The sequence below is a fragment of the Emys orbicularis genome, chromosome 7 (assembly GCF_028017835.1).
Source record: "Emys orbicularis isolate rEmyOrb1 chromosome 7, rEmyOrb1.hap1, whole genome shotgun sequence".
NCBI lineage: Eukaryota > Metazoa > Chordata > Testudines > Emydidae > Emys > Emys orbicularis.
In genome coordinates this window covers 105,926,899-105,946,019 of record NC_088689.1, presented here as the reverse complement: position 1 = coordinate 105,946,019, position 19,121 = coordinate 105,926,899, and the positions used below count along the sequence as shown (strand labels likewise).

At 39.0% G+C, this 19,121-nt stretch overlaps 1 protein-coding gene across 6 annotated transcripts in view; it reads left to right on the top strand.

Annotated features, from left to right (window-relative positions):
* The window catches only part of TASOR (transcription activation suppressor), a 52,918-nt gene that overhangs the window by 29,949 nt on the left and 3,848 nt on the right, over nucleotides 1–19,121 (top strand). For 2 of the 6 annotated variants that reach the window (XM_065408463.1, XM_065408467.1), the window contains exons 12-19: nucleotides 32–104; nucleotides 213–287; nucleotides 4,579–5,271; nucleotides 7,827–8,251; nucleotides 11,833–11,977; nucleotides 13,541–13,597; nucleotides 16,572–17,401; nucleotides 18,650–18,772. In XM_065408463.1, the coding sequence (XP_065264535.1) occupies nucleotides 32–104; nucleotides 213–287; nucleotides 4,579–5,271; nucleotides 7,827–8,251; nucleotides 11,833–11,977; nucleotides 13,541–13,597; nucleotides 16,572–17,401; nucleotides 18,650–18,772 (2,421 nt within the window). Of the gene's footprint in view, nucleotides 1–31; nucleotides 105–212; nucleotides 288–4,578; nucleotides 5,272–7,826; nucleotides 8,252–11,832; nucleotides 11,978–13,540; nucleotides 13,598–16,448; nucleotides 17,402–18,649; nucleotides 18,773–19,121 lie in introns of all 6 variants that reach the window. The other 4 variants (XM_065408462.1, XM_065408466.1, XM_065408465.1 and 1 more) reach the window with 2 other exon arrangements.

Sequence of the window (19,121 nt, the reverse complement as noted above, 5' to 3'; positions counted from 1 at the left end):
ACTAGATATACTTTTTTGCTTGAAAACACAGGTTCTTGTTAAACCACTTGGGGACAGAGGATATCTCTTCCTTCTTTCTCCTTGGCAAATGACATCCCCATATGGTATGTAATTTTTTTTAAAATACTTAATGATCTTTTGAAATATAACTGTATTCCTCTTAATAAATTACATAATTCTATTACTCTTCTTTTTTTTTTTTTTTTTTGTAGAGCACCAAACTGGAAGGTCCCGCATTCTACAGGCATTGTTTCTATTTCAGGAACCTAGAGGTATAGTGACTTCAAGTAAGTCCACTGACTTCTGATTGCCTTTGGTTAGATATAGTTAACATGCAGTTGAGGTGCTCATCTACATAGCTTAGGTTTAGGTCAGGGTTGCTGTTCATAATGCATGAGCATGAAAGAACATGGATTGATTTAGATATCGGTGATTGCGGGGCTAGCACTAAAAAAAGCCTTTTTACTCTTTTGTTACTTAGTACAATAGTTCAGTTTTTTCTGTTCTCTTTTATGAAAGGGAGCAATATTTATTTCCACTAAGTTCCAGTAGAACTAGCTATCCATCTGTCCTTGAAGACTACCTTTTATTAAGATGTATCATTACAGCTACACACTTAAATTATCTATTAGTTTTGACCCATAAAACATAAAGGACAAAATATAGCTGTAGGGCACTATGTAACACCGTTAATTTGGTTACTTGAAGTTATGCACTGGGGGACAAATCATGTTCTCAATTCAATAATTGAGCAAAGAAAATGTTCAGTGAGAGAAGCATAGGATAATCAGTTATCACTAATACCACTAAAAGGAACTGAATTTAGTAGAACTTTAATAGATACGTCTGGAACGTAACTTAAAAAAATCCACCATTCAGAGCTGAAACTTTTCTGCTTCTAGTATTACTTATTGAGCATGTACTCTTCACAACTTGCTTTGAAATAGTCCACACATGAACGTAGTAAAATCCAGCCTTTCCCTTGCTTTTTACTTTAACAAATGAATTAATAACCAAATATCATGGTTCAGCTCAAGCCAGGGGTCCTACCTCACCCTACCCCTTAGATGTCTTCACATTCTAGAGTAGTCCATGTAAGTATCAGGGAGATGAATGACTTCCTTATATCTTTCAGTCAGGAAAATACCATAGCCAAACACAGTGGGTTCACAGACGTACACTGCCAGCCTGCTGCACTAAGGGGTCTAGTTAGTTCCCCACTACCATATAAACTTTTTCATTGTTATTCCAATTCATTTTATATTGCCTCCAAAAACATACATGTGGGTCAAAATAACTACTAGAAATGGACCCTTTAATAAAAAGTGGTATTTCATAACTCAACATAAGAATGGCCATACTGGGTCAGACCAGTGGTCCATCTAGCTCAGTATCCTGTCTTCTGGCCAAGGCCAGATGCTTCAAAGGGAATGAACAGGACAATTACCAAGTGATCCATCCCCTATCGTTCAGTCCTGCATCTGGCAGTCAAGAGGCTCAGGGACACCCATGTCATGGGGTTGCATCCCTGACCATGGTGGTAAATAGCCATTGATGGACCTATCCTCTGTGAACTTGTATAGTTATTTTTTGAACCTAGTTATAGTTTTGGCCTTCACAACATCCCTTTGCAGTGAGTTCCATAGCCAACCTATATGTTGTGTGAAGAAGTACTTCTCTTCCCCCCCCCCTCCCTTTTTTTTTTTAAACCTGTTGCCTATTAATGACCCGTAGTTCTTGTGTTATGTGAATGGGTAAATAATGCTTTTATTCACTTTTTCTACACCATTCATGATTTTTATAGACTTCTATCATATCCCCCTTAGTCGACTCTTTTTTTGTTTGTTTTTGTTTGTTTTTGTCGTCCCCCCCCCCCCCCCCCCCAAGCTAAACAGTCCCAGTTTTTTAAATCTCTCCTTGTATGGAAGCAGTTCTATATCCTTAATAATTTTTGTTGCCCTTCTCTATACCTTCTCCATTTCTGATACCTTTTTTTGAGATGGGGGCGGGGGCAGAACTGCATGCAGTATTCCAGGTGTGGGCGTACCATGGATTTCTATAGTGGCATTGTTATTTACTGTCTTATCTATCCCTTTCTTAATGGTTCCCAACATTCTGTTAGCTCTTTTGACTGTCGCTTACACGTTGAGTGGATGTCTTCAGGGAACTATCGACAGTTACTCCAAGATCTTACTTGAGTTGTAAAGCTAATTTAGAGCTCATCATTTTGCATGTGTAGCTGGGATTGTTTTCTGATATGCATTACTTTGCATTTCTCAACATTAAATTTCATCTGTCATTTTGTTGCCCAGCCACCCAGTTTAGTGAGTTCCCTTTGTAACTTTTAGCAGTCTGCTTTGAACTTGCATATCTTGAGAAATTTTGTATCCTTTGCAAACTTTGCCACCTCGCTGTTCCGCCTTTTTCCAGATCATTTATGAATATGTTGAACAGCACAGATCCCCGTACAGATCTTTGGGGAACCTGCTGTTTACCATCTCTCCATTCTGAAAATGGACCATTTATTCCTACCTTTTGTTTCCTGTCTTTTAACTAGTTACTGATCCATGAGAGGATCTTCCTCTTATCCCATGACTGTTTAACTTGGTGAGGGGACATTCTCAAAGTATTTTTGAAATTTTAAGTACACTATATCCACTGGATTACCCTTGTCCACATGTTTGTTGATTCCCCTCAAAGAATTCTAATAAATTGGTGAAGCAGATTTTCCCTTCACAAAAGCAGTGTTGTCTCTTCCCCAATAAATTGTGTTAATCTATGTGTCTAATTCTGTACTTTACTATAATTTCAACCAATTTGCCTAGTACTGAAGTTACCCTTACCAGTCTCTAATGCCAGTATCACTTCTGGAGGCTTTTTTTTTTTAAAATGGTGTCACATTAGCTATCCTCCACTCATCTGGTACAGCTGACTGTAAGTGATAAATTACATACCACAGCTAGTAGTTCTGCAATTTCATGTCTGAATTCCTTCAGAACTCTTGAGTAAATACCATCTGATCCTAGTGATTTATTACTGCTTAATAAGGGGGGAAATTTTATCCACATTGAAACTTTTAGTCTCTCTGACTTTTCCTCCCTCCCCAGGACCCATCACTTATTAATATTTATATTGTACTAGCCCATAAAGGTACCAGCTGGGGACCAAAGCTCCATTGGGCTAGGCACTGTGCATGTGTATGATAGTCCCTTCCTCAAATAGAGCATAAATACAATAAATGTTGAGACACAACAGGTAGATATTGTCCTTCCTTCTACCTTTTTTGTAACAGTGAGCCTACTGTAATTAAAGTAATAAGCAATGATTGCTGCACACCACACAACAGACAAAGCTATATTAGAGATGGATTAGCTCCAAAAAGCATTAGAATATTTTTCAATAAGTGAATTGCAGACAATTTTTCAGAATAATATAACTCTTTAAAACCTGGAATTTTTCATTTCTTTCCGGGGGGGGGGGGGGAATGTACCTGTCAGGGCTCTAGCCAGAAACCTAAGGAAGATCAGATCTTTTTACAGAAGTTAGGTGGGGTTGAAAATTAAACTAACAATGAAGAGCTTCACCCTGTGATGGGTGACTTCATCAATTCCATGATAATGGACTAAATCTTAGAAAGGGCTGGATTTCAAACTGAGCTAGGGAATGGTTGAATCCAGGGTTTAGATTTTGTACCCTGTATCTCTACTCTCATGCCTTGATTTTTGTCGTCTTTAACTTGTCAAAGAGTTTGACCTGGTAGGTGAAGTCTCCAATTTCTGTTTCTAATTGAGAAATCTTAATTAGGACTGGTCTTAACTGATGATTTGGCAACTTTTACTCTCAAAAAGGAACTTGGAAGCTGTAAGAGTATGAGATATTCCTCAGTCTTGGGTGAAGTGATTCATCCATGGCAGACAGGCTGAAAGAAGTTAGTATAGCAGGTGCTGGCATCTGAACTGTGTGCCATGTACTGTGAAAAATCTCACTTCTCCTCTCCCCCCGCCACCCCCCTTCATTTGTGTCCTGGCTTCTTTGAACATTTCTGAGACTTAGTTTTGGGTTTGGTTTGTTCTCAAAGCAACGGCTAATTGACCTTATGGATTTTAACTTCCAAGAATTGGGGCATTGCTTGAATAGTTGGAGAATGGAGGAAGGCCTTCATTGCCATGGTGATGAGAACAGTATAAAAGTGTACATAGAAAGGCGACAAGTGGTGATGAAGGCCTTTAGTCTGATCATGTTAATCAGACTCATCTTTTTTTTATTTTCAGGAGTGAAAAATAGGGGAGGTGGGGGGGAAAGTCTTCACTACAGAAAGATAGCAAACAGGATGATCTACTCATGTTCGATAAATGTCTCTAGCTTTTTTGTAAGTAGATTAGCTTGATGATTTTTCCTGAGGTAAAGACTGGATTTAGATAATATTGCCATAGCTATAATTGTCACAGATAGTCACCAGCAAAATTGAAAGTGTAATAGTTTAGCAGTCATATTTTTGTCACAGCTTTCTTAATTACTTGTTTTAATCATGGGCTCTCTTTCCTTCCGTTGCAGCACAAAAAAATGTTCCCTTCACAGCACAGAAAAGTTCAGCTACATCAGTACTGCAGGAAAACCATGAGATTATGCCAAAGCTCATGAAGTTCATTCAGTCACTACACTTCGCTTTAATTCAGTCTCGTAAAGACACTACTGCAGACTTCAATACTGTTGTGGAAAAGCATATAAACGAATATTTGAAGCGAAGCATTAGTGGGTCTAGCAAATATAGGGAATTTGTATTATACCCTTATGAATCACGGCTGGATGACAGAAAATTTCTATATCCTGCTCCAAAAAACAAATCCCATATTGACAGCTGCTTGCGTAATTACATCTTTGGTGCTGAAGCCTATCAACTGCCTGTTTCTAAAGCAAAAGAATTAATGGAGGGAAATCAGAAAGTTCAGCAGTTCAGTCCCATTTCAGATTATGAAGCCCCAGAAGAAGAAACGGACTTCGCAAATGCAAAAACTGGGAAAAGAAATGGTTCTAAATGTGATGGTGCTGCTGCCAAGCAAAAACCCCCTCATCCTGGGGACTATGATCCTGATAGACTCAAAGAGCTGATTAATTTAATTCAGTGCAAGAAAAAAAATGTAGGTGGAGAATCTGATACAGAAGACACTAGAAACAAAAGTGGACTGAAACGAAGACTACACAGTCACTCTGAAAATCTGCGGAAGCACTTAAAAATGAGTGAATCTTCAGAAAATAGTTGCCAGTATGAAGGTAAGAAAAGTAATTCATCTAGAACTCACTTTTTAAATAGTAAAATTATATTGAAAACTTGAAATGGAAGTGCTTTAGGCCTTTAGTGCTTAAGACCATTGGAATAACTTCATTGTTGCTTAGTGCTGTTCTTTTTATGCACAGTTCCTTCATTCATAAATGATTAGTGTGAAAGATTCATAAATAAAGGGATGATTGTCATTGGACACCTTTATAAATATATATGACCTGACTCTCTCTAGCAGCCATGAGCACAAGCAACTGCCATTGACTTCCACAGATGCTGCTGATGTTCTGCAGCTCTAGAAATAAGACCAGTGACCTCTTAGGCCAGGGCTACACTACCGCGGTAGTTCGACAGCTGGCAATCGAAGTTCCGGGTTCGATTATCGCGTCTGGTCTGGACGCGATAAATCGATCCCGGAAGCGCTCGCCGTCGACTGCGGTACTCCAGCTCGGCGAGAGGAGTACCGCGGAGTCAACGGGGAGCCTGCCTGCCGCGTGTGGACCGCGTCTGAACCGCGGTAAGTTCGAACTAAGGTATGTCGACTTCAGCTACGTTATTCACGTAGCTGAAGTTGCGTACCTTAGTTCGAATTTGGGGGTTAGTGTAGACCAGGCCTTAGAGAGTTTGCTTATAAAAGGATATATTTTGGAGGCTGTAGATATAAATGCACAGAATGTGTGGAGAGTCTTTATAAAGCTTTTTGATATCCTAATACTTTCTGTAGAATTTTAAATAATTGTGTCTATCCCTTTATGGTTCCAGCATGGTGGTGTAGTTTCCCTGAATGTGCAGACAAACTGAAACAGTAGCTTAGAGAAGCAAGCACTGCCGTCATTCCTCTTGATGTTTTAAAACACTGAAGTTCAATATAACTGACACCAGCACTGTTAGCTATTTAATTTATCTTGGTAGAAGCTTAACTAATGCACTTATCCAGTGTTGCTGAATGTTGCATTCCTTGAAAGAATGTTAACCAGAAATAAGCTTGCAATTAATTATCACATTCATGGGTTCTGTTTTTATTGTTGTCCCCACACACCTAAAACAAATGAGCATAGGGCACTTTTCTCTGCACCTTTTACCGCATTGGCACAAGATAATAGATCACAGTTTTGCTAAAAAGGCTTTGATTCCTGGAGAGTGCTGCAATGTCTAATTTTTACTTTTTTTTTTTTTTTAAAGCACCTCTTGGCCTGCTTGGCACATGCACTTTCTACAGCAATTGAAGTTCCTGGTGTTGCCAGCAGTAGCTCACTTTTTTCCTCTCCTCCCTCCCCTTTTTCTCTCCACTCCTTGGAGAGGACAAGGATGGCATTAGTTCCCTTCAGTCCCTGATCTGTGGATAGTCTGCCTCCTGGCTTGCTATGGGAATCATAAGGATGTAAATCTGAAGCCACAGGAGTTGGACTCCTGCAGTGCTGCTAATGGGATTTATGGAGCCTTTCCTTCTCTTTGAGATCAGTGTAAAATATAGGATTAGGGCCAAATAGAAATGCAAATAAAACACAATCCCACAACATCCTTTTTGGCTAAATCCTACTGTTGTGTGTTTTTTTTTTAAACTTTCTCCTGCTTGGGTTGCATTTTCTATGCTTTCTATAGGCCCAAAAGTGAGGTTTTTGTTTTGAAAACCTTTTGATTTAAAAATAATTTAAACTAGGTTTTGTACAGGTTAGTTTTGAGCTCTAAAGACCAGAGAAGTTTGGTTATTGGTGCCAAATTGTGTCTAATTGGTATAGACATGCCTTAATTTATGAACTCCAGAAAAAACATTTTTCTAATCTCTGCAAGTGCAGCACTGGTAAAATAGCTAAAGTGTCAGATATTTGAAGTAGTTTAACATTTTTTGGTTTACTTCTTTATTTTAAAATAAATGAATAAATAAAAGTCAACTAACACCCCATAATTTGGGGGTATGGGAACTGGGGCAAGGAATAAATGGAATAAGATTACTAATTCCTTGGTTTTTGCCTGTGTCAATAGGGACAGTAATTTTATACCATTAAATAAACTTGTAAAATTGTGCCTGGGCTATTAAGTTGTTATGATGATCTACTCATCTTCTTTTAATGTAATAATGGGGTTAGGGAGGGAGAACTAATTTCTTTGCTCACTCTTTCCCTCCCAGCAAGTGAGCAAGTTAGTATTTTGCAAGGTTGCCATAAAATATACAGGATATGTAATGTTGCCAAGTTAACCTTAAGAGAACTGTAACTTCTTTATTTTCTGATGTTATTACAGTACTCTTACATTAAGCAAATATTAATTAATGCAACATTAATCCTTTTTTCTGTTGTGTAAAATAAAATGGCATTGTGCAAAGTGGTCTGAAATAGGGCTGATCAGATCTGGGGGTAGACTCCCAGCCCTAGGAAATTGCTGCCCCCTCTCTTCCCTTATTCACCCAGATTAGTCCAGATTTTCTCTGCATGTGAACTATGGGAATTTACTCTGGAGCCTGGGAGGATGGCTTAGAAAGATGACTTGGTATTGAATGGCTTTTTTCCCCCTCCCATTCCCTTTCCCTCTAAAGGAGGAAGAACCTCAGAATCGCCACAGTCTGTTTTCTCAATAATTACCGGTCTCGGGGGACATGATACTGACTTGAGACAACAAGATGTATCGGACCCTGCAGTTACAGACACACATGGTCTCATTAAGTTGCTCTTAGAAACACTAGCTAGTGCAGGACACTTGGATTCATCATTGGCACGGTCTGTAAACCAAGCTTTAGGATTGGACACTGATGAAATAGAGGATTTAAGGCTAAAACACGAATACGAATCCATTCCAGCACAGGATAAGGAAGAACATGTGCTTCCTAATATTGCACAAGCTGAAAATGTAAACTTTAAGGATCCACATAGCCCAGTGATGTTGGAAACTGAAGCAACATGCTTAGCCTATCCTACTGATGTTGACCTAAGGCTTTCTGCTAGTGAAGTAGGCATTGACCACACGCTGCGTTTAAAAGTAAGTATCTTCAAGGGAAAAATCCAGTATTGCTAGGATGCTGATTAAGTGTACAGTGTTTACAGTTGTGAGAATTTCTTAATCATTTAGTTCCTATAAATTGCATGTAAGACTTCTGTTCTTAGGCATTTGTTTCTCCACATCTTGGAGCTTTTAGATTTCCCAGGAACCATACTGAAAAGTCAAGTTTTCTGTACACCAACTTTTTTTGGATATGTGCTCTCGGCTATTAGGCCCATTCCTTTCCTTTAAAAAAATAACTAAAGAGAACCTTTGAAGATGAGACATACCTCTAGTCTCAATCTGTTCTTTCCTAGTTTTTCAACGTGCTTGTGGGGGAGCTCCAATAATATGGTTGCTGTTCCTTTGCTTAAGCAGGTAGCTGCCTGTTACCAAAAGACACCAGTCTATAATTTATCTTTTTCACCCCAGGTTGGAACCCGCCATCACTAACAGTCCATCTTTCTACCTCTTGCAGGGATCAGACATTTTTATTCAGCCTCTTAGATGATTCATGGTGGTGTGGCTTCTCTGTGGAGTATCAGGGGTTGTATTTTATGGGAGCAGGCATAGTAATGATTATATAATGGGCCCTGTGTGCCCCTCCTGCTTAGCCACCTCTTTTTATCTCCAGAGAATGGAGAGATCCACTGTGGTCAACCTTCTATTACCATCCCCTTGGGATGGCATTGGATCCTGCTGGGATGAGGCCTGCTACATTTGGAAGCACAGTAAGGAGAGGCTGGGGGCCCAAGTTCCTAGATCCAGCTGGGAAGGGTATTGTACAGTCCTTAAACGCTGCCTTCCAAAATGCTAAGGCACAAAGGATCTTTCTTCTCCCTGTTTACTCCTGCAGTCAGTTTTCTGTGGGCAGGTTAATGTGCTCCCCAGTCAGATGTGTCCAGTTCTAGTGTCCACAATTCAATAAGAAGGTTCATAAATTGAAGAGGGTTCAGAGAAGAGCCATGAGAATGATTAAAGGATTAGAAAACATGCCTTATAATGATAGACTCAAGGACCTCAGTCTATTTATTTTAACAAAGAGAACATGAAAGGTTGACTTGATTAGTCTATAAGTACCTATATGGGGAATAAATACTTGATAATGGACTCTTCAGTCTAGCAGAGACAGGTATAACACTAGCCAATGGCTAGAAGTTGGACACATTCAAACTGGAAATAAGATGTCCCTGAAGTCTTATCTGCATCTCCATACGTGAGAAATTCAGGATCTGAGGCCAGATCTATACTATATAAATTTACATTGGGGTAACTACATCAGGGGTGTTAGCAACACAATTATACCGACCAGGCCCCTGGTACAGACAGCACTGTGTCAGTGGGAGGGCTTCTCCTGTCAACATAGTTACCGCCTCTCGTGGAGGTGAATTAACTATGCTGATGGGAGAAGCTCTCCTGTTGCGTAGTGGCATCTTCTCTATAACGCTGCACCACTTCAAGGGTAGACCTTCCCTCAGACTCCTCATCTGTCTTAAATTCTGACCCCTGGAAATGGCAGTCCACTTCCTATTCAGTTATTGCTAGAGCATGGATTCTCAAACTGCGGGTTGGGACCCCTCAGGGAGTCACGAGGTTATTACATGGGGGGTCGCGAGCTGTCAGCCTCCACCCCAAATCCCGCTTTGCCTCCTGCATTTATAATGGTGTTAAATATAAATATATATTTAAAAGGCTTGCTATGTGAAAGGGGTCACCAGTACAAAAGTTTGAGAACCACTTTGCTAGAGGGATTCAAGTATATATTAAGGAAGCATGTATAGTGGATGGACTTCCATGTCTTATTGGGATTAAGCATGACATTTTTCAAAACGGTTCAGCGTTGGCCTGACTCTGCCCCCATTGAAGTCAGTGTGGGGAAAAACTGCCATTGATTTTCAGTGGGGCAGTTAGGCCAGTGCTAAGCTCTTGAAAATCTCACCCTAGAACTCTTTCCCAAAATATGACCACTTGGGCCTACAGAGAATCTGAGCAGCCTGTAAGTGGCCCATATATACTTCCCTACACCATTATTGTATGAAAGTTGGAGTTTCCTCTCAGTACAGCTTTTGATTGTAGGGTCTTGAGAGTTCCAGTCCAAGGATCTTCTAGTTAAGTTTCCCAGATAAATTCTCCCATGGTCTAGGGGTAATCAGGTATTACCCAGCTCCTAGATTATTGGAGCTCCCTGAGCAGAAAAAGGAATTTTGGTCCTATTTGTAAATAACACTTATGTAAGCAGTTCTGACAATCGGAATCTGTTTGCAATGGTGTTGTAGCTGTGTGGGTCCCAGGATATAAGAGACATGTGGGTGAGGTAGTATGTTCTACTAGACCAACTTCAGTTGGTGGAAGAGACGATAAGCTTCACAGAGCTCATCTTCAGGTCTGCAAAAGGAAACCAGAGTGTCACAGTTAAATGCAAGGTGGGAAACATTGTTAAGCATAAGGGGTTAAAGCTGTGCAAGAAACTACTTAAAATTAAGTGGGCAGGTAACACCTCTGAAGCTGTAGGACAAAGGAAGGTTAGTGGGTTACAAATTTCTATAATGAGCCCAAAAATAGTCTCTGTGGAGACCATGATTTTTAGGCGATGTCTACACTAGCAACTGAACTACACAATTTTTTTCTTTCAGAGGTATTTAAAAAAAACAAAAACAAAAAACCACACACACACAACCCGAAAGACACAAGTTTTGCAGACAACAAGCGCTGGAACGTTTTGCACAGCTAACACTGCTCATTGGGGGTGGAGGTTTTTTATCAGCAGGAGAGCCGACAAACAGCGGCTACACGGCGCGCCTTTTAGCGGCACGGCTGTAGCAACACAGTTGTGTCGCTAAAAGCAGTGTCGTGTAGACATAGTCTTCATGTCTAGCAGAGTTATGAATTTAAGTTTGCAGGCTTGTCTTTTGAAGGTGTTGTGCAGAGGCTCATTAAGAGTGAACCCCACACAACATGCCTTTCCAGATTCATTTGTCCTACGCATATGCCTATCACAACATGTGGTGTATCTCATTCAGTACATCAAATGCTGCTCCAATGACAACTGTGTTGGTGAAACCAGATAATCACTACTCTCTTGAGTGAATTCACCCAGCTTGTCCCAATCTGGAATCTAGCTAGGAATCGTACAGATTCTATAAATTGAGGTTAAATTCTGAAAGTTATCAACTAGTTGAGAGAGGTGTCTCTCTCCTGCCTTGGCTGTCAGCTGACTGAAGCTACCTCCTTAAGGAAAGGAAGAGAGCAATCCACTTATAGATGGTTCACAATCCTTGAAACGTGGGGGGAGGTGGGAGAGACCATCTAGCAAATGTGCCTAAAATGGCATTCTGAATTACTATGCGGAAAGACACTGTTTTTGTCACTTCAGAAGCTTTGCTGATGTTCTGTCAAGGATAGAAATACTTATGGTGAAATATTTCTGCCTGTGTTCAGATTTGATTAACTTAAAGGCAAAAATTCCATTAGATTGGTGATCTTATCTACATTCCTACTATTGTTGAGATGGCAAAGCTTAATACTTGTGTTAAGGATGCATCATAGTCTTGAACTGAGGGGTTGTGGTTGTTTTTTTTTAGGAACCAAGTACCGGAAGTGTTAGTAGCTTTGATGACTACAGCCCGTGTCCTAGCACTCCTATTGAACATGCTTATCGCAGACAACATTCTAGTTCAAATAATATAGGAGAGGTTGGAATACACTGGAAGCTGATTCCAATTACAGGTAAGACACATTACTAACTCTTATGCTGCCCTAAAATACAAAAATGTAAAAGAACCAGTTTTCTAAAGGTCTCATCTTTCATAGATCCCACTCTTGGGTCACATTGTATGTAGAGTTTTGGTTTTAATATTTGATTATTACAGAAATAGGCGGAACTATAAGACCCCAGGGATCAGATTCTGCTGTGTTTATACCCATGAAACATCCCATTCTCTTTATTGGGCATGGTTAGCTGTAACAGAGACCAGATTTTAACCTCTTGGATGTGATGAATAAATAGGAATAGCTTTGGCAATATACTGACATATAGTGTAGCTGTCTAGAATTGTGGTCATTTGCTTGAATTTGTATCTCACAAGATGTATCAGACTTAAAAAAAAAGTTGCAGTTGTCACTTTGGTAATGATGGCACACTTTTAGTTGCAAGATTAAACAGGCTGATACTACAATGGGGTTCAACATAGAAATCATTTAAGGTTACAGTTGACCTTGCTGGAAGAAGAGTCCCTTTTCACCAAATCAAGCTATCCTACTAGAGGTACTTCAAAGTCTTTTTTTCATCTTTGACCATAAGAATGAAACCCATTTTTCTCAGAGAATCTTCTTTAAAGAACCTTCTCATCCTACTTCTTGATGACTGAGTCGACAGTATTAAGTCCCTGAGAAACTTAACGAGTGTTGGCTTGAAGGGTGTGGATGGTGAGATAGACGAGGTGAGAAGTCAAGAGTCATAAATGCATCTGAGGCTGGGCACTGAGTCTTTTTCTCCCCCACCCTCCTTTCCCTTGTGACTGACCCAAATAAGATGTATTAACTGTCATACCCCATGAGTAAAAGCTATTGGTTCCTGCTCATCTTCTAAGAATCCTGGAGTGGTGGCTGTAGGTGGAGCTGGATTGGCTTTATCAAAGGGCACTGAGACCATTTTAATACCCATCTTCTTGTTTTTTATTTCCACAAACTTCTTCTTAAACTTTTCAATGAGATAGGATAGCTTGGATATCTGACCTTTTGCAATTTAAGCCCCAAAGGACATCAATACCAATTCAGTGCTTTGCCAAATGGCGAAAAATTGAGAGACTGTCAAGTGTTATGGTGGACAATGTATTTTTTGCATTATGGGATGGAAACAATTACTATGTGTGCTGACACCACATGGTTGTTGAAGTAGCAGTGGAAAGGAACAAGATTAGGCAGCTCAAACTATAGTTTATCATAAATGCTGGATGTGGGAGTTCTTATGAGGATTTGCCAGTTGGCTGTTACAGTGTATAGTCAACTATTAAGTTTCAATATTATGCCAAGTTTTTATCTGAACCATGCAATTCTCTCTGAAGTATTCTTTTGGATAAAAAGAGAAGGAACATCCCTGATCACCAGAGATGAAGGAGGTGGTGTGTTAAATAGACATCACCAGTGTTACAAACTCTAGTTCCATAAGAGTTAACTTGAAAGTTAACCCCATAATCAGTATGTAAATACAATAACACAATTAGTTTATGAGAGGTGCTAGATAAGTATCTATGAGAAACTCTACAAATGCTAACTGCTGCTCTCCCTCAGGAGGGGCAGGAAGAGATCCAGAGGATCAACTGGAAAAACATGGAGATAACCAAACAGGTGAGAAGGATGGCTTCTTTTTTTTTTTTTTTTTGTGCATATGCCACTACTTCCCAATTGATAGTTTCTTCTGGTATTGAATTTTCATCAGGAAACTGGGAAGTGGAGCAGTAGTCTGCCATTCAATTAATGGAATTGATTCACTGAAGCGACTCAAGAATGTTAAAGGAGAATTAGAACAGTCTGAAGATTTCAGGCTTTTCCGTCAGTTGTTTGATTCTATCAAACATACCTTGCTGAAAATGTAATGGTGTCAAGGAGCCTTTGAATTTGCTTGTAGGGATTTAAGATCTTTTTAATATCATCATTTACGATAAGCTTCTCTGCCTCTATATAATAGACTGCATCTGATGGTTTGTGGGTTTCTGTATTTTTGTGGTGGAGAGATGGTTGTGGAAGGAAAGCATAGGCCCCAGGGAAAGCAACTTCAGTTTTTCACTTTTTCTCAATTGTAAGGAGATAAATTAGTGATTGATCTCTTGCTATCAATTTATAAATAGTAAGGGGAAATAGTAATTTGCAATTTTGATTTTTTACATTTTCAATCCTCTATCGTGGTTGTGAGGAATGATAGAAAGTTCTGATTTTTGTTTTAAGTAGTAAATTCTTTGCTTTTTGTTGCATGATGCTTTCCAGTCCTTGTCATTGAAAAAACTTATTGAGGGAAAACTTGCCTTTAGTTACCTAACTTATATGGATATCTTGTGTTGCTGAGCACTGGGTAATCTTTCATGTCTTAATTACTACATAAGCCAAACTCCACAATAGGCTGGAAATAAACCTGGGTTTGTTTTAGCTATCCGCTTTCTTGCTTATGATCATTTGTCCTAACCAGAACCTAGTTTTATTCCTTAAATTAAAAGTTCATCTTGAATCGGGGGCTGGTCTCTGACTCCAGAAATTCATTCCAACTTGGTTCTTGCTTGCTTTTTCCCTGATACCTTGTACAAGAAGGCTAATGGGATAGTAGATTATATTAAAAATGATAGCTTTTAATTCTATTCATCTTGCACCCTAAGCTATTAAATGTTCTGGGATTTTTTCCTTTGGCATGCACTACTTGAACTGCTGATTTCCCGCCCTCCTCCCCCCCCAATAAACTCATCAAAATACAGTCTTTCTTCCTTTTGTCATTCTAGAATTACATCTTTCTACAGCATTGCAGAATCTTGTTGTAAATCAACAAGGATAGCTAGATTTTATTTTATTTTTAAAGCTGGTATTTTTTCAGGCAGTCCTTTTTTTCTACAAACTAACTGGACAGACCAAAGTAAAGTAGGAAGTCAGATCTTTGAACAGGAACAAACGCTGGAAGTTATTTGCTCAATATACCTGTTTGACAATTTGTGCTCCTCCCTACACACTTAGTTTCTCTTGAGTACTTGTGACCCAACGGTGTAGATATGTGAAGGATGAGAGTGCTCATTAGAAGAAATCGCCCCCCCCGCCCGCTGGAAAAGTCTTCAGGGGGAGATGGAGAAGGGAATATGTTTTTTAAATGACTCTTAAAAATATCTGTGTAGCAGTGACTTCTAGATTCAAATGCACTCTGCATACCGGTGTAAAAAATAATATATCCCAACTTCGAGCCCTGCAAAACACATCACTGGTTCTGAGTCAAGCTCTGTTCTCTTCTTTTTGCATAATCCCCAAAATAAAGATTCTGCAGGTCATTTTAGACCCTCAGTTACACCTAGGCAACCCAGTTGCCTTCAGTTGTAATTGCTTGGAACTTAATTGGAAAAGAGGGATGGGGGAAGCCTGGCACAAAGGAATAGAATCTGTTCACTTCTGACTGGCTTTGCAGAGACAACAGGATTTTAAAATCCTAAAACAAATCTTATTTTTGTCACTAAATTAAGTAGATTGGTATCCTGTTAAGCACACAAACAGGTCTGTTTGTGTGTGTTTTTTTTGTACTTACTAGTAAAAGTATAATTGCACTTTAAAGGGACATGAATTTAAGACATTATTACATAATTTTGGATACCATTTCTACTCCAGAGATGACACTCCTCTTCCCCCATCCCCCAGCCAGATTTAGGGGTTTTACAATCTCATTCCTCCCCCCACTTTTTTTTTTTTTAATGGTTTTTCTGTCTCATGGTGCTGTTAGAAAGACCCACACAAACCAAAGAGGAAACTGATTGAAATTTCAATTTCCCCAGGTGGTACTACACAAAGTGATGTCAAAAGCACAAAGTAAAAACCTTTGCAGATTTGGCAAAGAGGCAATGGATTGAATGTGCTTGGGGACGGAACTAACCATATCTAGAAATGATCTGTGTGAAACTTAGAATACAGTGAAACTTTATGAGGGAGTCACTACCTGAACTCAGATTTTCATAATTGCATGCCAACAATGCTTCAGTAATGGCTAGCCATCCAACTCATCATTTTACATGCACACAATTTAAACTCTACACCATAGTATGTGACTTCTACTTAGAAGCTAGATAGGAAGAAAATGTCAATGATTTAATTGGTCACCTACCCACTTCAATTTGCTTAAATCTCCTGAAGGTTATGTTGCTTCCTGTTGTGCAATAGTGCTCATCGGATATTGTTGTCGGGCAAAATGACTTGCTTAAGAATGAAAATCCATAAGCAAGAGTAATGAAAAATCCTAAAATATTCTGTTTTTCTCCCCTCGCCCCCTCCCCCTCAAACCTAAGAAAGGTTAAACTCTGAGTGCTTCTGTACTAGCACTTGGCATTAATGCCTCAAATGCAGAGTTAAGTTGTTAGGCAGAAGTTGATGCTGTTTTAAAATTTATTACAAACTTCAAGTGTCTGTTTTATTTTTGACTTTTCAAAGATTAGATTTATAATAATTAACTCTTCCTGTATAGGTCTGAAATCACCAGAAGAACAACTGGTGTATTTACCACCAAAGGATGCCCTTCCTAATGACCCCCGGGTAATAAATAGACAAAGAAGTTCTGATTACCAGTTTCCATACTCTCCATTTTCAGACATACAAAAGGGGACAAAAGAAGATGGACTGTATACAAGTCACGTGGAGAAAAATGAAGATCAGTGTGCACTAACAGATCACCCTCTTGCATCTAAGCACTCCATAAGTGGAATAATAGAGTCTACATTATTGGAAGAATACAGTCTCTTTGCAAGAAAGATTCAGGAGATTTTGCAGCAGAAGAATATTGCATATGTGAGTGGAATGTCCACTCCTGTCTTTTCAGCCCAAGAGAGGGTAATGAGACTTTCTAAATACATATGTTTACAGGCATTCGACATCTCTGTCCAAGAGTATATAGAGAGGCTGAGTGAAAAGCTGAATAATGTTGCTCTGTCATCTTCATGTGGTAGGCATACTCCACCTCTTAATTCTAGTCCTGATCCAGCAGGAGATGCTGTAACTGAGGCCGAATTGAATCCTCTACCAGAACAGGGTGTATCTGTTTCAAGTGACTTTGACAATGCACTGTTATCAGAACCACCGAGTAACAGTATTGTGGAGGAGCCAAACTGTAATGAGCAGCATTCATCAGTGAACTTAACCATAGTGAAAGAGGAAATGGACTGTGTTAGTGCCACCACAGAGGTTTTACTGACATCTGATAAGAACACTTCCAGTGATGATCCACTGGAGCCACCAGAAAAGACTCAGAAATCGCCGGATAACTTAAACATTTCAACCCAACCAGCACTCTCTGATTTTATAAGCCAGTTAAAACCTGAAGTATTCAGCAGCTTGGTCAAAATAATTAAAGATGTACAGAAAAACACTGTGAAATTTTACATTCATGAAGAGGAGGAAAGTACCCTCTGCAAAGAAATACAGGTAAATAGGTTTTTCCTTTGGGACCTATCCTTAGCATAGAGCACGCACTTCATAGCTTATGTAGGCTGAGCAAATTGCATGCAGCAGGGGCTTCTTGCATTCCTTCATTTCCCTTTCCCCCCACTCCAAGACAGCAGAAACTCACTTTGTGCCATGCTCCCATCCCCTTCTGTTTCAGGAACTCCCATCAACCAGTCCTTTTGATCTATAAACAGTTGCAGAGGTGCTCAAAGCTATGGCTCTGTTAATCAGCTGGCAGTGGCTGTGTCCCCCATTTTCCTCCTTCCTGTCTTTCAGTTATTCCCCAAAATCAACAGGATTCTGCTCATTGATGCTTGGAACATTCCCTGAAATAGTGATGTTCAAAAATTGCTCTACATCCAAACAGAGAAATGCCATTAAGTTGAGTGTAAGGCCTTGAAAGCTTGTCCAAATAGTTCTACATTTTAAAAATGGTGTTAATGGAGCCATTCAGTCTGGGGTGAATAAACCTGACTTGCAAACACCTCAATAAAGGCATAGATGCATTTGGGCTTTGAAATTTTGGTGTTACTTTTTCATGAGTTAATGAAGGCTCTCCTATGGTATATTTGCACTCAATTTTTAAGTCTTCCTCTTGTCTAGGCAAGGTATAAACCTTTCCAGCTGGACAGTGGGATTGGTTGTAGAAGAGCCCTTGTTTTGTTCTTTTTGAAAGTAGCCCTGTAGGGCAGCTTCTGTGAGATTTCAGGAATAAAAGAGAAACATGATCAAAAGCATATTGTTCTCCGTTCTACTTGAAGTGGAAAATTTATTAAGGAATGGTCAGGGAATGAAAAATTCCTATAAAATTCCTATAATTTTTGCTTCTTGAAATTCCAGATCATGTTGAGAAATTGCACTTTTGTGTTTAATATTAAATATCATGGAGTTGAAAGTAAAATGTTTTTGGCTTTTAGTGAAAAGTGCAATTTTCAGCAGAGACTAAGGTGGTCAGCCATTTAGATTAAATGGCTGACCACTTTTTAATCTAAAAAGCCATTTAGATTAAAATTAAAAATAATTACAGAAATAGCTTTACAAAATGAATCTAGTCCCTGTGTTTCTATACCTTTTTAGCTAGTTCACTTGGGTACAGGTAAAAATGAATGTGTAGGATTTTTTATTTTAAAATGCCTATGTGCTTGCTTGAATAGTAAAAACTCTACATGGTGAGCTTTTAAATTGCATTGGTTTAACTAATTTTTTTTTTTTTTTTTTGTGGGGTAGGAATACCTTACAAAATTAGGTAATACAGAATGCCACCCAGAACAATTCTTAAAAAGAAGAGCTACTTTAGACAAACTATTGATAATTATTCAAAATGAAGATATTGCCAGCCTCATTCATAAGGTACATTAAATATATTTAATAGTACTAGTTTAATTTAACTGTGAAATATAGAAAGTTGACTCAAAGCTTAAGTTAGTCACTTGCATTTAAAATGTTTCATTGTAGTGTGCATCTTGAGTAGAAGGGATTAAACTTGTTTTGACTTATCCAATTTTGTAACTCTTGCACCACTACTTATGACCACAACTTTTTTCCTTTTAATTTATATTGGATAAAATGGAAGCACTGCTAGCCAAGGTTGAGTTGAGTTTGCACCTAAAGCAGGGATTTAACAATTTTGTTGTAGTATTTGTTGAGTAATATTCAGATCTTGTAAGTAAATTGGTTAGTTTGAGTTAAAATTAAGAAA